The sequence below is a fragment of the Phasianus colchicus genome, chromosome 4, assembly GCF_987193195.1.
Source record: "Phasianus colchicus chromosome 4, bPhaCol1.hap1.1, whole genome shotgun sequence".
NCBI classification, from domain to species: Eukaryota; Metazoa; Chordata; class Aves; order Galliformes; family Phasianidae; genus Phasianus; species Phasianus colchicus.
This window is the reverse complement of record NC_143439.1, coordinates 35,575,278-35,591,241: the sequence shown is the minus strand read 5'-3', so window position 1 is coordinate 35,591,241 and position 15,964 is coordinate 35,575,278. Positions and strand designations below refer to the sequence as shown.

The 15,964-nt window shown below is 39.0% G+C and overlaps 1 protein-coding gene across 5 annotated transcripts in view; it reads right to left on the bottom strand.

The window, feature by feature from the left end:
• The window catches only part of TNIP3 (TNFAIP3 interacting protein 3), a 64,254-nt gene that overhangs the window by 18,408 nt on the left and 29,882 nt on the right, over positions 1-15,964 (bottom strand). For 4 of the 5 annotated variants that reach the window (XM_090139186.1, XM_090139187.1, XM_090139183.1 and 1 more), the window contains exons 4-8: positions 10,439-10,525; positions 9,212-9,301; positions 8,293-8,358; positions 7,075-7,206; positions 3,693-3,821 (exon numbers count right to left, since the gene is read on the bottom strand). In XM_090139186.1, coding sequence (XP_089995312.1) covers positions 3,693-3,821; positions 7,075-7,206; positions 8,293-8,358; positions 9,212-9,301; positions 10,439-10,525 — 504 coding nt within the window. The remainder of the gene's footprint in view (positions 1-3,692; positions 3,822-7,074; positions 7,207-8,292; positions 8,359-9,211; positions 9,302-10,438; positions 10,526-15,964) is intronic. The other variant, XM_090139185.1, reaches the window with a different exon arrangement.

The following is a 15,964-nucleotide window of genomic DNA, read 5'->3' as shown; positions in this document are numbered from 1 at the left end:
TATGACACTTACTACTGGCACTCACCACATCAGAAAAAAATATTTTAATCCATTATAATGTTTTCACTTTAAATAAACAGATTAGAGTGAGTCACAGACTTTTTCTTCACTTACAGTTGCTTCAGTTATACACACAATGTTGACCTCACTAACAATAACATGTATGCATGCCTAAGTCCAAATTTTCCAAGTGCCCACACTGCATTCATGAATCTGAGACAGCGCAGTTTAGAAGACTGTGTTTTTACTTACAAATACAACCAACAAATAACAGTGAACATCACAGCTGCAATTCTCATCCAGAAATGCCATTCTACCTGTGTAAATCAGAATTCGGGAAAACCAAGGGAGGTGTCTAAATTCATCTGGATCCAAAAACAAACAACCCAAGACTGTTTAAAGAAGCATTCTACCATATCCTATATGTGTAACTATAGTAAAGTCTGATCAAAACACCCTCTGCAGAAGGAGTGCAGACTTCAACTAGAACCAAAGGGAAAACTCCCTTTGAAAGGAAGTTATGTAGTCTCTGTAATTTGTCACTAGAGGGAGTTATGTATACGCACACTACACAGAATGTTCTTATGCTATTTTTCAGTCAAATTCTACTACTTAGAATGTTTTATTTAGTAGTATTCCACAGCAGTCCCTTGGACTGGAATAGTTTTTAAACTACTCTTACCACTTTTTGTCTATAACCACACACTATGCTCATGTATTTATTTACTCTAGCACAGATGCTACAGTTTCAGTACTTTTCTATGTCTCTCACAGGACATACAGACTCAGCTAATTTCATTCATTTCAGAAGGCTACCTTCTTGCTAACGGTCCCCAGCTCCTCATGGCCGGCCACATACTAATCATGTCTTAAGAGAAGGGGGAAGATCATTTGGAAGAGGAAGAAGAAATAGACAGGAAAAAAAAAAAAAAAAAAACCCAGCATCTAACGTAACACAAGGATTAGTAGTATTATGGACTGAATCTTCAATGAAGTACCAAACAGAGAACAAAAAAAAAAAAAAAAAAAAGCACTTCCTGCAAAGAATGAAGAAGAGAAAAGGGAGGCCTTTTATCTGACGAGCTACTGTCAAAAGGATAGTGCAGAAGATAAATAGGCATGTAATAATGGTAAAGTTTGTGTACCATGTCATACATGAATAAGATTGAACATAGATATGGGAGAATAAAGATACTAATAGCTCACTGATTGATCTTCCTTTTGTCCTTTCCAGCCTCTGCTAATCTCTCTCAGCATATGACACTTCAGCATTCTGCACAAATAGCAGAACAAATAAAAACAAACTTCACATTGGCATTTAGACTGGAAGTTGTTCATTACAGCTACAAGGAATGGAAGATGGAAGCTATCGTGAGCTGTATGTTGCACAGTAAATTATAAAATTTATAAAAATTATTAAATGATAAAAGCTTCTTTCATTATAAAAATAAGGACAAAAGTATTATGCAGTGATGATCTGAGCAAAACTAAAGATCATATTACCCAAGAAGAATACCAGAGACCAACTCCATGCAAGGAACATGTAAAAATGAGGAAGATCTCACAGCTCACTGAGTTAAATTCATGCAGTGTCAAATATTGTTCATTCAGAAATACTGAAAACCACAACCTGAAATTGCCAGATTAGCCACACAGAGCTTTTCTGAAATTTTCCACATCAAAAAGGGAAATGTGTGACCAAAAAATATCTAGCTTTATTCTAAAAGTTATGAGAAGGATAAATAGTCCATGCATCTAGAAATACCTTAATCTAACCAGAATACATTTTTAGGCCTGGGAATAAATTCTGAAGAGAATAGTCATAGAGACATGAGAAACGGGAGGAAGCAAAGCAGTTTAACCTGACATCTTTCATTAAAAATAAAGAAATAAATAAATTACAAAAACTCACAGATTTTCTTAATGGGGAAATACATTGCAGTCTATGGTTGAATAACATAACCTAGATGGTAATACAGCAAAATTATCCATTAAGTTAGAGAGAAATTTGTCTAATACTTTTGCTGTACGGTGAAAGTCGATACTGGGATATGGTATTGCAAACAATTCTGGCATTACAGAATCAGTTTCATAATACAAACATCAAAGCAGGGTCAGACTAAACCCTGCATCATGGGCTCTCCAGATGACTGGATCAACATGAAGCTCGAAGTAAATGTACTTAGACACAGTAGTAATGTCTTCAATAAAAAGGGAACTAAGCAATTGAAATGACTGAGGTGCAGAATCATACATATGAGCAAGTATAGTTGCATATTAAGAGACCAAAAGAACTGGGTCAGCTTAACTAAACTGTCCTCTAGTGAAAATATGACTGCCCTGTGTAGCTAAATGTAAAAGTAGAGGTAACGGCAGGAGTGAAGGAGATCTGCTACCATAAGAACAAATGAGTATCAACTGGCCAGAATATATTCTGCCCAACTGAAAGAGATGAAGTGTCTAATGAAAACAGAAACAGAGTTCCAGAACAGCCTTCCAAAAGATGCAGTGTAGAAGGAGTTTCAAGTATTTTTAATATAGAAGTTTGATTTAGGAGAATTTGTAAGAACTTCATGTCACTGAAATTGCAATAGCACAGTTTTATATGCATTCATGACATGAAATGTGAAGGATGCAGTTACATAGGAAATCAGCATCACTCACGTTAGAAAACACATTGCATGAAATTGATGTTTCATTTAAAAATATGCTTTATTCACCTACATCTTAGTTCCAATAACATTATAAAATAAGAAAGCAAAATAAAACATTGAAGTAAGCTGTTTTTACCAAAAAAAAAAAAAAAAAAAAAAAAAAAGGAAAGAAAGTCACAGTAAGGTTTTGAGCAAGTCTTGCTAAAGCATTTCAGAATGAGTTAGAAATCATGAATTCTGTCAGATTTTAATATGGAAAATGGTATTGCTTTTTTACCCCGACTTTTGCAGGTCCTCTAGCTTATGTTGCACTTAAAGACACACAGCAGTGGTTACTGCAGTGCATTTCCTCAGGAAGCGTTTGTGGTTCACCATGAAATATAGAATTGTTAGGAAACACCCACTGCTTCATGCGATCTTCTGATCAAACTAAGTTACATGTATTACTTTCCCTCCAGTGGAAAATTTAAACAAACCTTGAGCTATTTTACGGCAATTTCTTCAACAATATATACACAAGTACACGAGAATATGCATACACACGTGTATGTATGCATAGAAGAACAGGAGCATCTGTCTTGTGAAGAGAAGCCATTTTTTAGCAAAACATATGTAAAATAAGTTTTTAAACTAATTTTTTTAAAGCATTGTTTCATTAGACGCATACGAAAGTATCTTTGTGCCATTTCCTATTTCTCTTCTGTTTTAACAAGGAGAAACCTAGAAAGAGCATAAGTGTGGTACAGAGAAGTTTCACAGAAGAAGCCAGAGATTTTCTTTCTTTAATCTTTACAGTGCAAACTCTGCTGCCTGCCAAAGCAGCATGCCCAGGTATTTGCTAAATTCAGTTCATGCTTGTTTCCCCAGCTCCCTGAATCTGTCATCTACAGATTAACAGTGATTTTTTTGCTGCCATGAACAGACTGTTCACTCAGGATTGGAAAGAAGATCATCAGTTGGTGTCAGTGTTTGATAGTAGAGGCCCTAGAATTAAATGGAGAAGTGATTTTCTGGCCAGCGCCTCATTCTTTTTCCTACCTTATTGAGACGACTTATTTCACACTCGTAGTGCTCTTGTTTTCTTATCATTGATGCATTCTTCTGCTTCAGGAGCTTGTTTTCTTCCTTCATTTCATGCAGAGCTTCACTGAGGACCTTTATTTCTTTCTGGGATGCAAAAACACAGAGAAATACTGTTGAAGAAATGCAGACGAAGCCATTTTTCAAGAACAGTTTTCAGAATATCTGCTGTCTGGCAGATATGCTGAAATTCTGGTCTCCCAAACATAGCTGTGAAGGAAAGCAACAGGAAGGCAGGTGGTTAGTAAAACCAAAATATGATAAAGTCTGTTGAAACCCTTTTGACCACTCACCATACAATGAGATAGAAGCAACATAACAGACTAAATTCTCTACAATCTGCAGTTGCACAAAGGCATGATAAAGCTGGCAGGCCAAGGCAAACCGTAGCATACAAATGACCATCTCAATCCTGCTTCAGGCTCGTCTACCCATACCAGGGATAGAGGCTTGTGGAGTCCCAGCCATTCTCAATGTCATGTAACATTGAAGATAAAACCACTTCTCAGTGTTACATAGTCTGAGGGCTTGAGAAACTAAGGCGAGCCTAATCCTGCTCAAAAATTACCATGCAACCAACGAAGGCTTATAGAAACCCACTTTTTTACCCCGTCACAGTTGTTGGTGCCTTGAACTTGACCCTTCTTGGTATGTCTGTCTACACTGTTTCCTTCAAGTAAGCTACCATGAAGATGTTCCTATTTGCAATAAGGCTTACAGAAGCCTTTCAAGATAGTATTGTAGGAATTATTAGGACAGATTTGCCAAATTAAGTTTGATTCCCTTTTCCTATTGCTTTCAACAATTTTCAGTTTACAATGAAGGGAGCTAGGATTGAGATACAGCCTGAAGTAGCTGGTGAAGTGTAAGCTTCTCTCCTTTCTCTCCCAGGGAAAAGCATTCCTTGCTAGCCTGCTTTTATCCCATTGTCTGCTGGTTACACATATTGAACAGAACGGTCTGTTCTACTAAAAACAAATATTTCAAACATACTTCTGCAGTTGCCTTATGTGATAAAGAAATGAAATCCAACAATCACACATATGTGATACTATCTGAATGCTCTGTGCAACAGGCATCCCTCTGTGCAGCTACGAGGCATTCATGTTTGAGCTCATGAGATATGAATCACAGTGTACATATCAAGTCATTGAAAAACACCCTTGAAAAACTGCCACTTATGCAGGAGGTAGCTTTATTTTCCTTTGTTCTAGGCTACTTGGAACGTCCGCATAGGAACTCGGGAGCTTGCCCAAGTTGGTATGCTTGAAGATACTAAAATAAAAAATAATAGCAAAAATTAAATTTCTGATAGGCTATTATTATATTCTATGCTTCACCATTACCACCCTCTTTCCTTAGCTCCTGGCACACATTCTTCTCCAGGATTGATAGCTTAGAGAACATGGCTATTTGCAAGTAAAGATTTCCAGTTTGTTGAGGTTTTTGAACCATTCTTCTTATTCAACTCTGAATTTTAGGTGTTCTGGCACGTAGACTTTATCGTAAGTCTTTGATCACTGCCTATGGGCATGTCGTCAAGCCCAAAAAGAACAAAAAAAAAATGTGTATTTCCAAAAGAATCGGTTTTCCTCTGTGGGCCACGGAGGTCATGGGAACAGACAGCTAAGTTCACAACATTGTCTTTCTGAGACATACCTTCAGATGCATCAAAAAAGGAAACAGCCCCCTACAACAGCAGTAGTGGGTGATCTACCCCAGGACTATTAGCTGCTGCTGGCTTTCCTAAATGGGTCAGGAAAGCATGCAGAGAATGGCTACTCTGCTGCTACTCTACTATGGCTGTGGGATTAGATAAGCAATTAGAGAGCAAACAACACTCTGTTCTGGCAATAGCTTTCTGCAGCCTCTCCCAGCTCTGTGGCTATGGGATGGGATGTGGAGCATTTGAAAAAGAAACTACTGCTAACTTCTAAGAAAATTATATATATATATGTATGTATGTATGTATTTATGTATGTATGTATATATGCATGCATTTAACAAAATATAAATACTGTTATAAAGAATGTTAGATGCTTTAGAAAAAAAATATATAGCCCTACAAATCTAACCTTGGTAAATTTATCAGCCTGGGTCCCTTCAGTATGCTGAACAATAAAGACAAATCTTGTTCAATTGCTTTCAAGCTGAGTAACTTTAAGCATTTCTTTGGATCATCCCCTGGAATTGTTTTTTCTTCATCTAGCCCCATGGGCAGCCTGGGTTGACATGGGTATTAAAAATCATGTTGCTTATTCAAAATCCTCTGCTTTTAGCAGCTACATCTGCAAGGGTATAGATCTTCTGCACCCTTGCAGGACATCCAGCAGGTAAAGAAATTCAAAGGGAATAGAAGCACTTTCTGGCTGACTATATAATTTGTAAAGAAACTGCTGATCTTAGGCTGGCACATGTAAGGGGTTTCTGGAGTACAGAGTTATTTTGTTCATTATTTGCATATCTAGTTAGAAAAATAAAAATATATATGGAAGAGCACACCCTTTCAAAGAGGCAGCTATTTTTCACAGCTATCATATTGTAAAGGCTGGGCAATAAAACCTGTAGTAATATGAACAGGAAGATGAACTGTCTCCCTTTGTCTGCACGCTGAGGGTAAACACAGGCAGTGATTCAGCACGTTCATAATGGCACGGTTCGCTTTAAAGCATGAAAATAGCTTGTGGATTTACTTTAGTGGAAATGCTTCAGGGATCTGACTTCCAGTGCGCATCCCTATGCAAGAGCCACTGCCTAAGGACTCCTGAGAGAGGTGCCTGACTATTCTGAGTGAAGTGAATGCTTCTCTAGAACAGAGAGCTGCAACTGATCAGTCCCATCACTTTCAGCACTTAATACCTGTAATCTTTAAGGGGACCTAAGACAGCTAGTTGTAAACTGTTGACGCTAGCCCACATGTAAAAACGTGTATCAAAAAGTGGGGGTATGGAATTCAGTTCATTCCCTTAGTATTTATTGCCAAGCATTTTAAATAAATCTGCAGCTTTTCCACTGGAAGTCTCTGTAGTACTTTCTTTCACTGAGCACTCAAAGAAATTTACCCTGAAATTAACACTTAGGCAGAACACCTCTGCACTGTGCACATCAATCTGCCCTTTATTCCCACACACAGACTACTGCTGTGCGGTCTGACAATTTCTATGCAAATGACTGTCTCACCACGTAGTTCTCTGAGCAGACTCTGCCTCGAGTCCAGTACTGAAGAGTCCAGCACCACAACCCCATCTACTGGTTGTACAACAACTCACGCTATGCAACTCGCTAGAAGAGAGAAAAGGCAGGATAGCATTCAGCGTTGGGTAAGAGTGCACCCTCCTACCATTTCCTGTGATGGTGTGTCTCTGTCCAGGACCTGCAATCTCTCTTTCTCTGGAAGATGTCGATGTCTTTCTTCCTCCAGCTCACTGACTCTTCTCTCTGACACGTGCAGTTTTGCTTTCACTTCTGCCAGCTGAAAGGCAAGTAACAAACCATGGTGGGCTGCTATGCATCCTGAAGGGCTCAGCACACCAAAGGTGCCATGGCACCCCTTCAGCTCTCAGTAGATCGGTATAAAGAAGTGGGTCTGTTTGGCTGTAAAGTTCCCAGTCACTTACTTCTCCCCCCCACCTCCCTGACTCCGAGCGCTGCTGCTCTGTTTGAAGAGTCTTAATGACTCTGGGCAATTGCTTTCATGGTGCTCAATCAGTTGATTCTAGCACTGATTTTGCTGCCAAAGCACAGCTACTAAGGATTTGTTCCTCTGTATGAATTCTTCATTTTAATGTCCTTTTCTCCTTTCTCTTTGCAACATGGACCAGGTCTGCTCTAGTACACATCCAAAGCAATGAAGCCAGAGGCACAAAAATGTGTCATATTAAATGAGGAAGAGTCATTTGAATTCTTCTCCTCCTTTGGGTGGGGGGGAAGAAAAATCAAGGAAGAAATTATCTGGATCTCAGTAAAACTTACTGGAACATATTAGAGAGAAAATTTTCCTGATAAGTACATGAGGTCACTCATCCGACTTCCTTTTCATAGAAGGAAATAAGAGATGAGAAGTGCCAGCTTACAAAGTGATTTGATTTTTGGAGTATCAAAAGAAATTGCAAGCACTCCATTAATAAACCAGAGTGGTAAGTACCATGAGAGGTGGGACAAGAACCAAAAGATACATAGTGATGTGGATCAGTGGCTGGATGCATCAGACACCACAAGTTACTTTTCAGTTACTTGTGCTCTGAAGTGTGCCCTTTTGGAAGATATGAAGTTGTCTGCTCTCATGTCCAGCCCGGTTCCCTACTTAGAGAGATGGGCTGCTTCTCTGTTCTCTTGTTATTTTATCCCACTGAAGATTGTGCATGCATTATCTTCACTTGTATGTGATGAAGTATTTTTTACCTATGTGAGCTAAAGACGAAGTAAATATTATGCTTCCTGCCCCCATCCCTTCAAAAGATACTCACCATAGATATGCCTGGCTGGTTTTTAAGCACCGACTTGACTAACTAGCAGCAGGTGACATTCATATTCCAATAGGAGTAATCAGCATTGTTACCTGTTTTTCATAAAGCTGTTTCATGGTTCTAAATTGATGGTCCCATTGCTTGTTCACCTCCAGAAGCTGTAATTATCAGGAAGTCACAGTAAATAAGTCTTATTTCAACACTGTCAATAAACTAAAAGAGACTGGTACTCAAACTATATGTGTTCACAGTCTCCTTGTTATCTGGCCAGTTCATATCAGAGAAAGTAAATGGAACGTTTGGCAAGCTTTATGGCCCATCTGTCAGTTATTTGCTATTTCAGTTACAGTACATGAATGTTCAGGAAGTAGCAATCAGAAAACATGCAAATATACAATAAATTCTAGGTGAATCACTAGCAAGACTGAACAAACCCCCAAGCTGCAGCTCCTACATGGCTAAGGACTTTTTGTTAGTCTGCTTTAAATTACATAAACATATTTGCAATTAGAAGGCCACTGGCTTCAAGTGAATAGAACACGTCTATTAACTGCAATTACTACTGAGTGCAGAGCTTTCTTGGCTTTCTCAGTACCACTAAACTGAAAAATAGCCTGCAAGACAGGGAAGCCTAGCAAACAACTTCCATGCAAGTATTACAACTGAAATCAGTGTGTGTGCATTTTTATTGAAGAAAGCCAAATAGCTCTCTCAGAAACATTTTGATTTTTAGGATACAGGATCACACTTTGGGATGCTCAGCAAGAAAACAGCTCCCAGTTTGCTGCTGCCTGTGAATAAGACTCCATTTGCTAGTACTCATAGTGATTCTTTGGCCTTCACCATAGGGATCATTAAGAAAATTTGCCCTTTATGACACAAAAATCTCTGCTCTTCTGGATTAATATTTATAATAGACGATAATTTGATTTTGGAGGCGGTTCTCAAAATATTATACTATAGATAAAGATTATAACTGTAAAGGCTAAGGATAGGTAAATTCGAGATTACCTCTTGTCTCTGTCTTTCCAGTGAGAGGATATGTCGTTCCTGAGAGTTGGCTAATACAGTCTTCTGTTTGTTTGGTAATATGTGCTTTGACTGGAGGAAAAAAAGTGCTTAAAATGAATATTTTCAGCATCCTCTCTTCAAGTCAATATTATCAAATAAAACTTCCATCTACCCTGCTACGTGCATGTAAAGAATTTAAAGCAGCAACATTTTCTCTCACTGTATTTGATTTCGGTACCTCAACACTCACTGGCAGTGGATTCTGAAGCATACATCTGCTTTAACCCTGCTTGGCCTGTGCTTTAGAGCCGTTTTGCAAATGGATTCCAAAATAAACAGGATTATGACTATTCACACCATTTCAGAAGCAGAAGACAAAAAAGGCTTTTAATCATCTTACAGATGGTACTACAAACAAATAGCGCAAGCCACAGAAGTTGAGCATAAGTTAAAAGTGGGTGCAAGCAATTCCCTTCATTTACAAGAACAAGAATATTATGTAATGTCGCACCCAGTAAGTGTTTGCAGGCCTGGAGAAATAATCTTTAAAACAATGGGTTCAAAAAAAGCAATACAGAAAATGAATTGGCTATTTGAAGGAATTAAGGGAAATCAGTCCAATCAGCGGTTCTTCCATAAAATCCATGCAGGACAATAGCAGCTATGTCCTCATTTCTGTAATGGCAATGCCACATTTAATTTTCAAGGAGCTTCTATGGGTTGTTACAAAGGTATACACGTGATATATATGTGTAAGATAATTGGCCTGAAAAAAATGTTCATGTTCATTTAAATATACTACATCAGATCAGGGATATTTTTCTCTCCCTAGTCTGAATTCTAATCAATAAATAAGCAAAATGTAGAATAAAAGTATGAGCACTTCTGAGATATTATGGCTGCTGAAGTAAATTTATTTTCTTCAACTAGAGAATTTAATGCCAATACCAATGAAGAAAATTACAGACTATCTCTGTAGACCTTTTTCATAGTACAAATCCTGACCATGTATTTACCCCATGGCCAATCCTGCCGAGTTCTAACGTTGGAGCACTTGACTTCAAGAAAACGATTTCTTTCTCTTCCTGTAGAAGCTCACCAACATGTTTAAATTAAAGCATCTAAAACAATTACATGTCCATCAATTGACTTATTCATGTGTTGAATTGTTTTCAATTGTTTTTCAATTCAAACAGCACTTCAGAAGGAGCCAAAACATTCACTTACTTCTAGCAGGTCTGCTGGAGCTTCCATCTCACTCATGTCTGCCCATGTGCTTCCAAGACGGCCTTCAGCATTCGTCTCACTGCGGGTCTTTGAAAGAAGGGCAATGAAAGATGATGGAAAATGCACAGAACCGCAGGAGAAACACGAGTGCTGCCTGTGGAAGCAGTGGGGACTGAGCACTAGGTGGTGGAATTTTGATTTTAAGCTTTTCCTCCTTCCTATCTGGGACTTCCCAGAATGGTTCAAGCATACTGCCTATGACTAATGCACCAGGCAAGGCAGCACTGAGTGCTCTGTATGTAAATTGCAATTGACCGGACAGTTTGCCCCCTGAGAGGAAGTTACATGTGTAAGGGAAATAAGGGTACATTTTTCTCCGCAAGTAGGACAGCAGGGTTTTCTATCCCTGCTTCCAGGTGTAACAGAGCACTTACGTAAGTATGGTAAATATTAAGTAAGACAGTGTGAACTGTCGTGATAGCTAAAATTAGTGAATCATGCTTAGAAAGGCTATGATGTTAACAGCTATGAGGAAGAGGACACCCTTACAAATACCAGGATGTCAGGAGCATCTTAACTGGAAAACTGATTTACTTTCCTTGAAGAAGGGTGGCACAAAGATGAAGAAGGGCAGCAGATTTTGTTCTTATCACAAGGATGTGCAGTTTTAGTCAGTAACTTTAAGCATGGTTCTAGTGTCAAGGTACTCAAGTCTTAATAGTTTGAACTTATGTCTTAGTTTCCCACTTGGGAAAAGCAGTTGACATTACCAAGTTAAACTCACAGAAAAGATCAACAAGGAAAAAAATTCCACAGACTTCACATGCAAAGTGAAGAGAAAATATAAAAGCACAGAGCATCACTGTCTTTAGTCTTGGAATTCTGACTGGCTATGAATTCAAGAAGGAAAGATGAAAGAAAAATAATTTTCCTTATTGTGGATAGATCCCCAGATCTGAAGTCTCTTTTCAGTGAGGGCATAAGTTATTCCATTGCTTGAAAAGCAAATAAACAAAGACTGGCCTGTGAAATGTAACATAGAATAATTCTTCAGGAGATCTTCCAATTTGGAAAACAGCATTAATCAAACTCAAGTAATCCTGTGAATTGGTGGAATTTACTAGCTACATTCTAGCTTTCTGGTTCATAATGTGTGACTAGGCAAATTCTGTTTTCCAAAATACAAAACCCAATCTGGGAGAGAGCTACTATTTGAAAACATTTGCACATGAAATATATCCTCCCAACCATGACGTTGTTCTCAAGTCTTCTCTTTTGTGCAGTGGCTACAAAACTTGTGGGTTATAAAAGAAAGAAGTTAAAAGTCACATTTTATTTTAGTAAAGATACTTTAGATTCTACATGGAAGCCATTCTACCCATCAAAAAACAAAAGCATTTCATCTGTATATATGCCAAAACCAGCCTTGGAGTACATATCCCTTCCACACACAGCACTGGTTTAAAAAAAGGAAAATCTAGGTGCACAGCAGCAATTTCCACAATTATGGTTCTTGAAATTTCTCCTATAATTGATACAATGTAATTGATATATGCCAGTAACTGTCAGACTGTGAAACAAAGTAAATCTCTCCACCACCTAAGCAAAATTTAGTCCAAAGCCAAATTAAGTGAAACAAGAAAGTCATCCTCTGGAAACAGGTTTGTGATAAGGCCAACTTCTAAAATGAATAAATACATCGCACTACACGAGTAAAGTAGTAATAGTAAAAATGTAAAATCCCCACAGTGAGGTAGGAAGAGGAAGGAAGCATCACACATTTTTAGAATGAGACCCAATATTGCAATAGCATTGTCAGACATTTATGTCATATCAAACCTTAGGATTTCAAAGCAAGCCTAGGTAATAGCCCTATCATACATGTGGGGAAACAGACCAACTGAGCCCTAAAGATCAGACAGATGGTGGTGTCAGATTGGTGAGTGAATAATATCTCCCTTTCACCCACAGTCTCGGGCTGTCCCAGTCACTTCTGTAGCATCCATTAATTAGGTGTCTGTATAATTTTGTGTTCTCACACCCAAGACAGAGGAAAACAATTTTCTAGACTGAAATTACTGCACATGAATAGTCAACAGTTAGCTGCTGACTGAGAGAGTAATGTCACTAAACACAGATGACATGAACAGCCACTACTTCTCATCTCCTCATCATGTCCCAGTACCTTCTGCTGTGCCTGCCACAGCCATAAACACTATAAACTCATGGAAACAGAACTTGCAAAATGCCAGGCGAGGTGCTAAGCATTTCCTGCAGTGGGGACAGAAGAGCAAACTGAGGGCACAGACCTGCTTGTGAATCACAGCTCCCACTTGAAAAATGCTGGGGCTCAAATCATTTCAAAGAGAAGGCTAAGACCCTGGAGTTCACACGGTTTTGTTACCACTGATTAGTTCAAAACAGTTATGTGGAAAGTTGGGTGGACATTAGGGCCCTAAATCATTAATTATTAATACCATAGTGATCTCATTAATGACCACTAGAACTGAATGGTTATCTTGTAGACTGAAAGATTCAAAACTTTTCAGACTCTGCTGTGTCATACTATAGCACAGGGCTGTGACCTCATGGAGGCTATGGGAAAGTTCATATAATTCTTTCTTTTAAAGTCCTCTTCTGCCTCAACTAATGAAAATCTGTCCAAAGTTAATATTTTTTAGTATTATTTTGTGAAAAATGCAGATTTCAGTTGAACAAGAAACATCTTGATGCGAGCAGAAATCTATAGATTTTGACTAGTTGCAGCCTGTGCATACATATTAAAAATGGTTCCAATTATACTTGTACCATCTTACTCTTAACTATCACTTTCTACTGCAGGGATTTCATTCAATACATGACAGAATAGAAATGACATTAAGTTCTCGTTAGTATGTAGGTAGGCAAGCTCAGCATTCTTATGGATAATACCAGTGCCCCTTCCGGCAGTGCTTTAAGCCAATTGGCCTTTTAAAAGACTTGATAGGAAATCCAACTCGGGCCAAAACCAGCCCAAGGTGCTGGTTTTGGGCAATGGTTCTGGTCAGTGGTGCAAGCGGTTTGATGGGAGATGATAGGTGTCTTGGCCCCTCCCTCACAAATGCTCTTCTGTTCCCATTACCACATGGGAACAATAGTGGACACTGGAAAAAGAAGTGTGTCTGAAATCTGTAAGAACAGAAGAAAAGCCAGTGAGTAGGGAACAGAAGTTCAGCCCTTCAGAAGTACTGGTCTTATTCCAGCAAAACTTGGGAGAGGTTGAAGCAAAGTATTTTTCTCTCCTTGAAAACATTTAATGGCACTGGAAAAAAAGATGAGGGGATGACATTCATTTTCTTTTGCTGAGAGAAAGCTACTAAATTTGTTTATCAGTCTATTGCTTCACAGTGTAAAACAACTTAATTACATGATAGCAGTGCAGAAATTTGAGATGTATTTGTAAAACCCCTTGAAAGAAAGGCTCTTGAGAGCTATGGGACTTCAGGAGAAAAAAAAAAAAAAATTAACATATTTACAAGCAGCTTGAAACTGTTGAATCAAATAAGCTATTGTTGATCGCCTGGAAAATTCTAGTTCAAGACCAGACAGTAAATGCAGTAACAAAGCTAAAACAAAAGCAGAGTGTTTACAGATTCAAGCAATGTTTTAAATACACTGTTCAAATTTGCCAGCCTGCACAATACACCCAGATCAGTTAAAGAGTTGGGGGGATGAAATTTGACCTTATGCTACACAGCCACAAGAAGCTCAGAGAGAGCAGAAAATGACAGCTGAAGAAGGGGTCTGCAAAGTGTAAGAGGGGATCTGCACAGAACACCATGAAAGCAAATTTTGGAGGCTGCCAAACAACTCTCACAATAAGGACTGGAATAGGACTTCAGACATGGACAGGACCTCAGGCCACATACATATGGGCCACAGTGTGCAAATCAGCACTCTGTGTAGCACTGAAGTAAAGGGCTTGCAGAGAAAATGAGTCCCTTGGAATAGAGACTAACAAAAATCAGATTTTATTGTGGTGAAATCATTTGTACTTCAGCCACTGACATGCAGAAACTTAATTCACTAAACGTGACATAACAGCAGTAACAAACTGGTCAGCAAGTGCTATAAATCCCTGTCGAATGCTTACACAAACCTTTATTTCCCTATTTTTTCTCTTCCTCTGAAGTTTTTGTCATGCCCTTTACTGGCTACACTTTAAAAGCCTCCAGTAAGCAGGCTGCAGGGAATAGTCTGTGAGTGCAGAAGTCCAAATTTAGTAACCTCTTACAGTATTACTACCTCCGACTTCTCCAGAAACGTGCAAATCCATGTCCCCATCCACAGCTGTCAGCGTCATGTTACTTCTTTCAATCTCCCTACAGTATGCCACTCAGGCCTTTATCTAGCAAGGCTGATTTACATGTTATAGAGAAAGAACTTCCTCTAGAATTGCATGCTTTTTTCATCTGTTTCACCCTTTCCTTCTATTCCCACTCTTTCCAGAAAGTCAGTCCCTTTGCACGTTTCTTACACCTGACCCACATAAGAAAACAAAATGTCACTATTCCTGCTGCTGGGCTGAGACCGAATACAAATAATCTTTTCCTTACATTTAAATATAGTTCAAGAAAATGTGGAAAACAGAATTGGTGCAGATTTTGCTCTCCAGAAGAGTCAGTGGAGTGCTGTGTCTTAAGAATTGGTACAAGAATGGTCATTTTCCTTCTGCAAAGAACTGGTAGTTTCCCCTCTGCCTACGCATATAGTAGGAATGCTTTCTTCATGCCCACACATGCCATACTGTTTCTTGACCCCCCCCTGCTATAACTCCCTTAAAATGACAGACCAGAACACAATGAAACATACTAAGAAAACACAGTAGTGAGGGAACCTCCGCCTGCAGGGTGCTTGAGTAAGCCTGAAACCTTCTGTAAGGTCAGTGAATCATAATTTAAAATGTTTACGTTCTCCGAATCAGCAAGAATTCTTAGTAAGACCTTTGCCCCTTCTTTCTCCCTCCTTTCACACTCCTTTTCTTCTCTCCATCCACACCCACGTGCTTATCCTTGGCACTTACGAATTTTGTCTGTGCTACAATCAATGACAACAGACCACAACTTGCCAGCTATTCCTCAAAAACCACTTAGCAGCCCTGATGAATGTGACAGCCAGTGCTTGTCTCATCTCCCATATTTGGTCACAGCCGCCTTATTTTAAGAGCTAAGGTGAATGGGGAAATGCTCTTTAATGGCAACCCATTGGAGCACATTAAGGGAATAAAGTTTCAGAGGCTTCAGAGCATCTCTGCCAGGAATGGCTGGCAGTGAGGTGGAAGCCATAAGCTCCTGCAGACCAACAGCTGTGCAGAGCAGGAATAATCCTGCCAGCTACCAGGTGTGGAAAAAGCTTCCAGTGACCAAATAGGGTGGGCAGGATCTGCTGACCCCCAGAGTTACGGAAAGGGCTGAACTGCTCAGGAGACCATTAGTAAATGGCTATTCTGTTTCTAGGAAATGATGTACTTTCTGTTATTAACAGTCT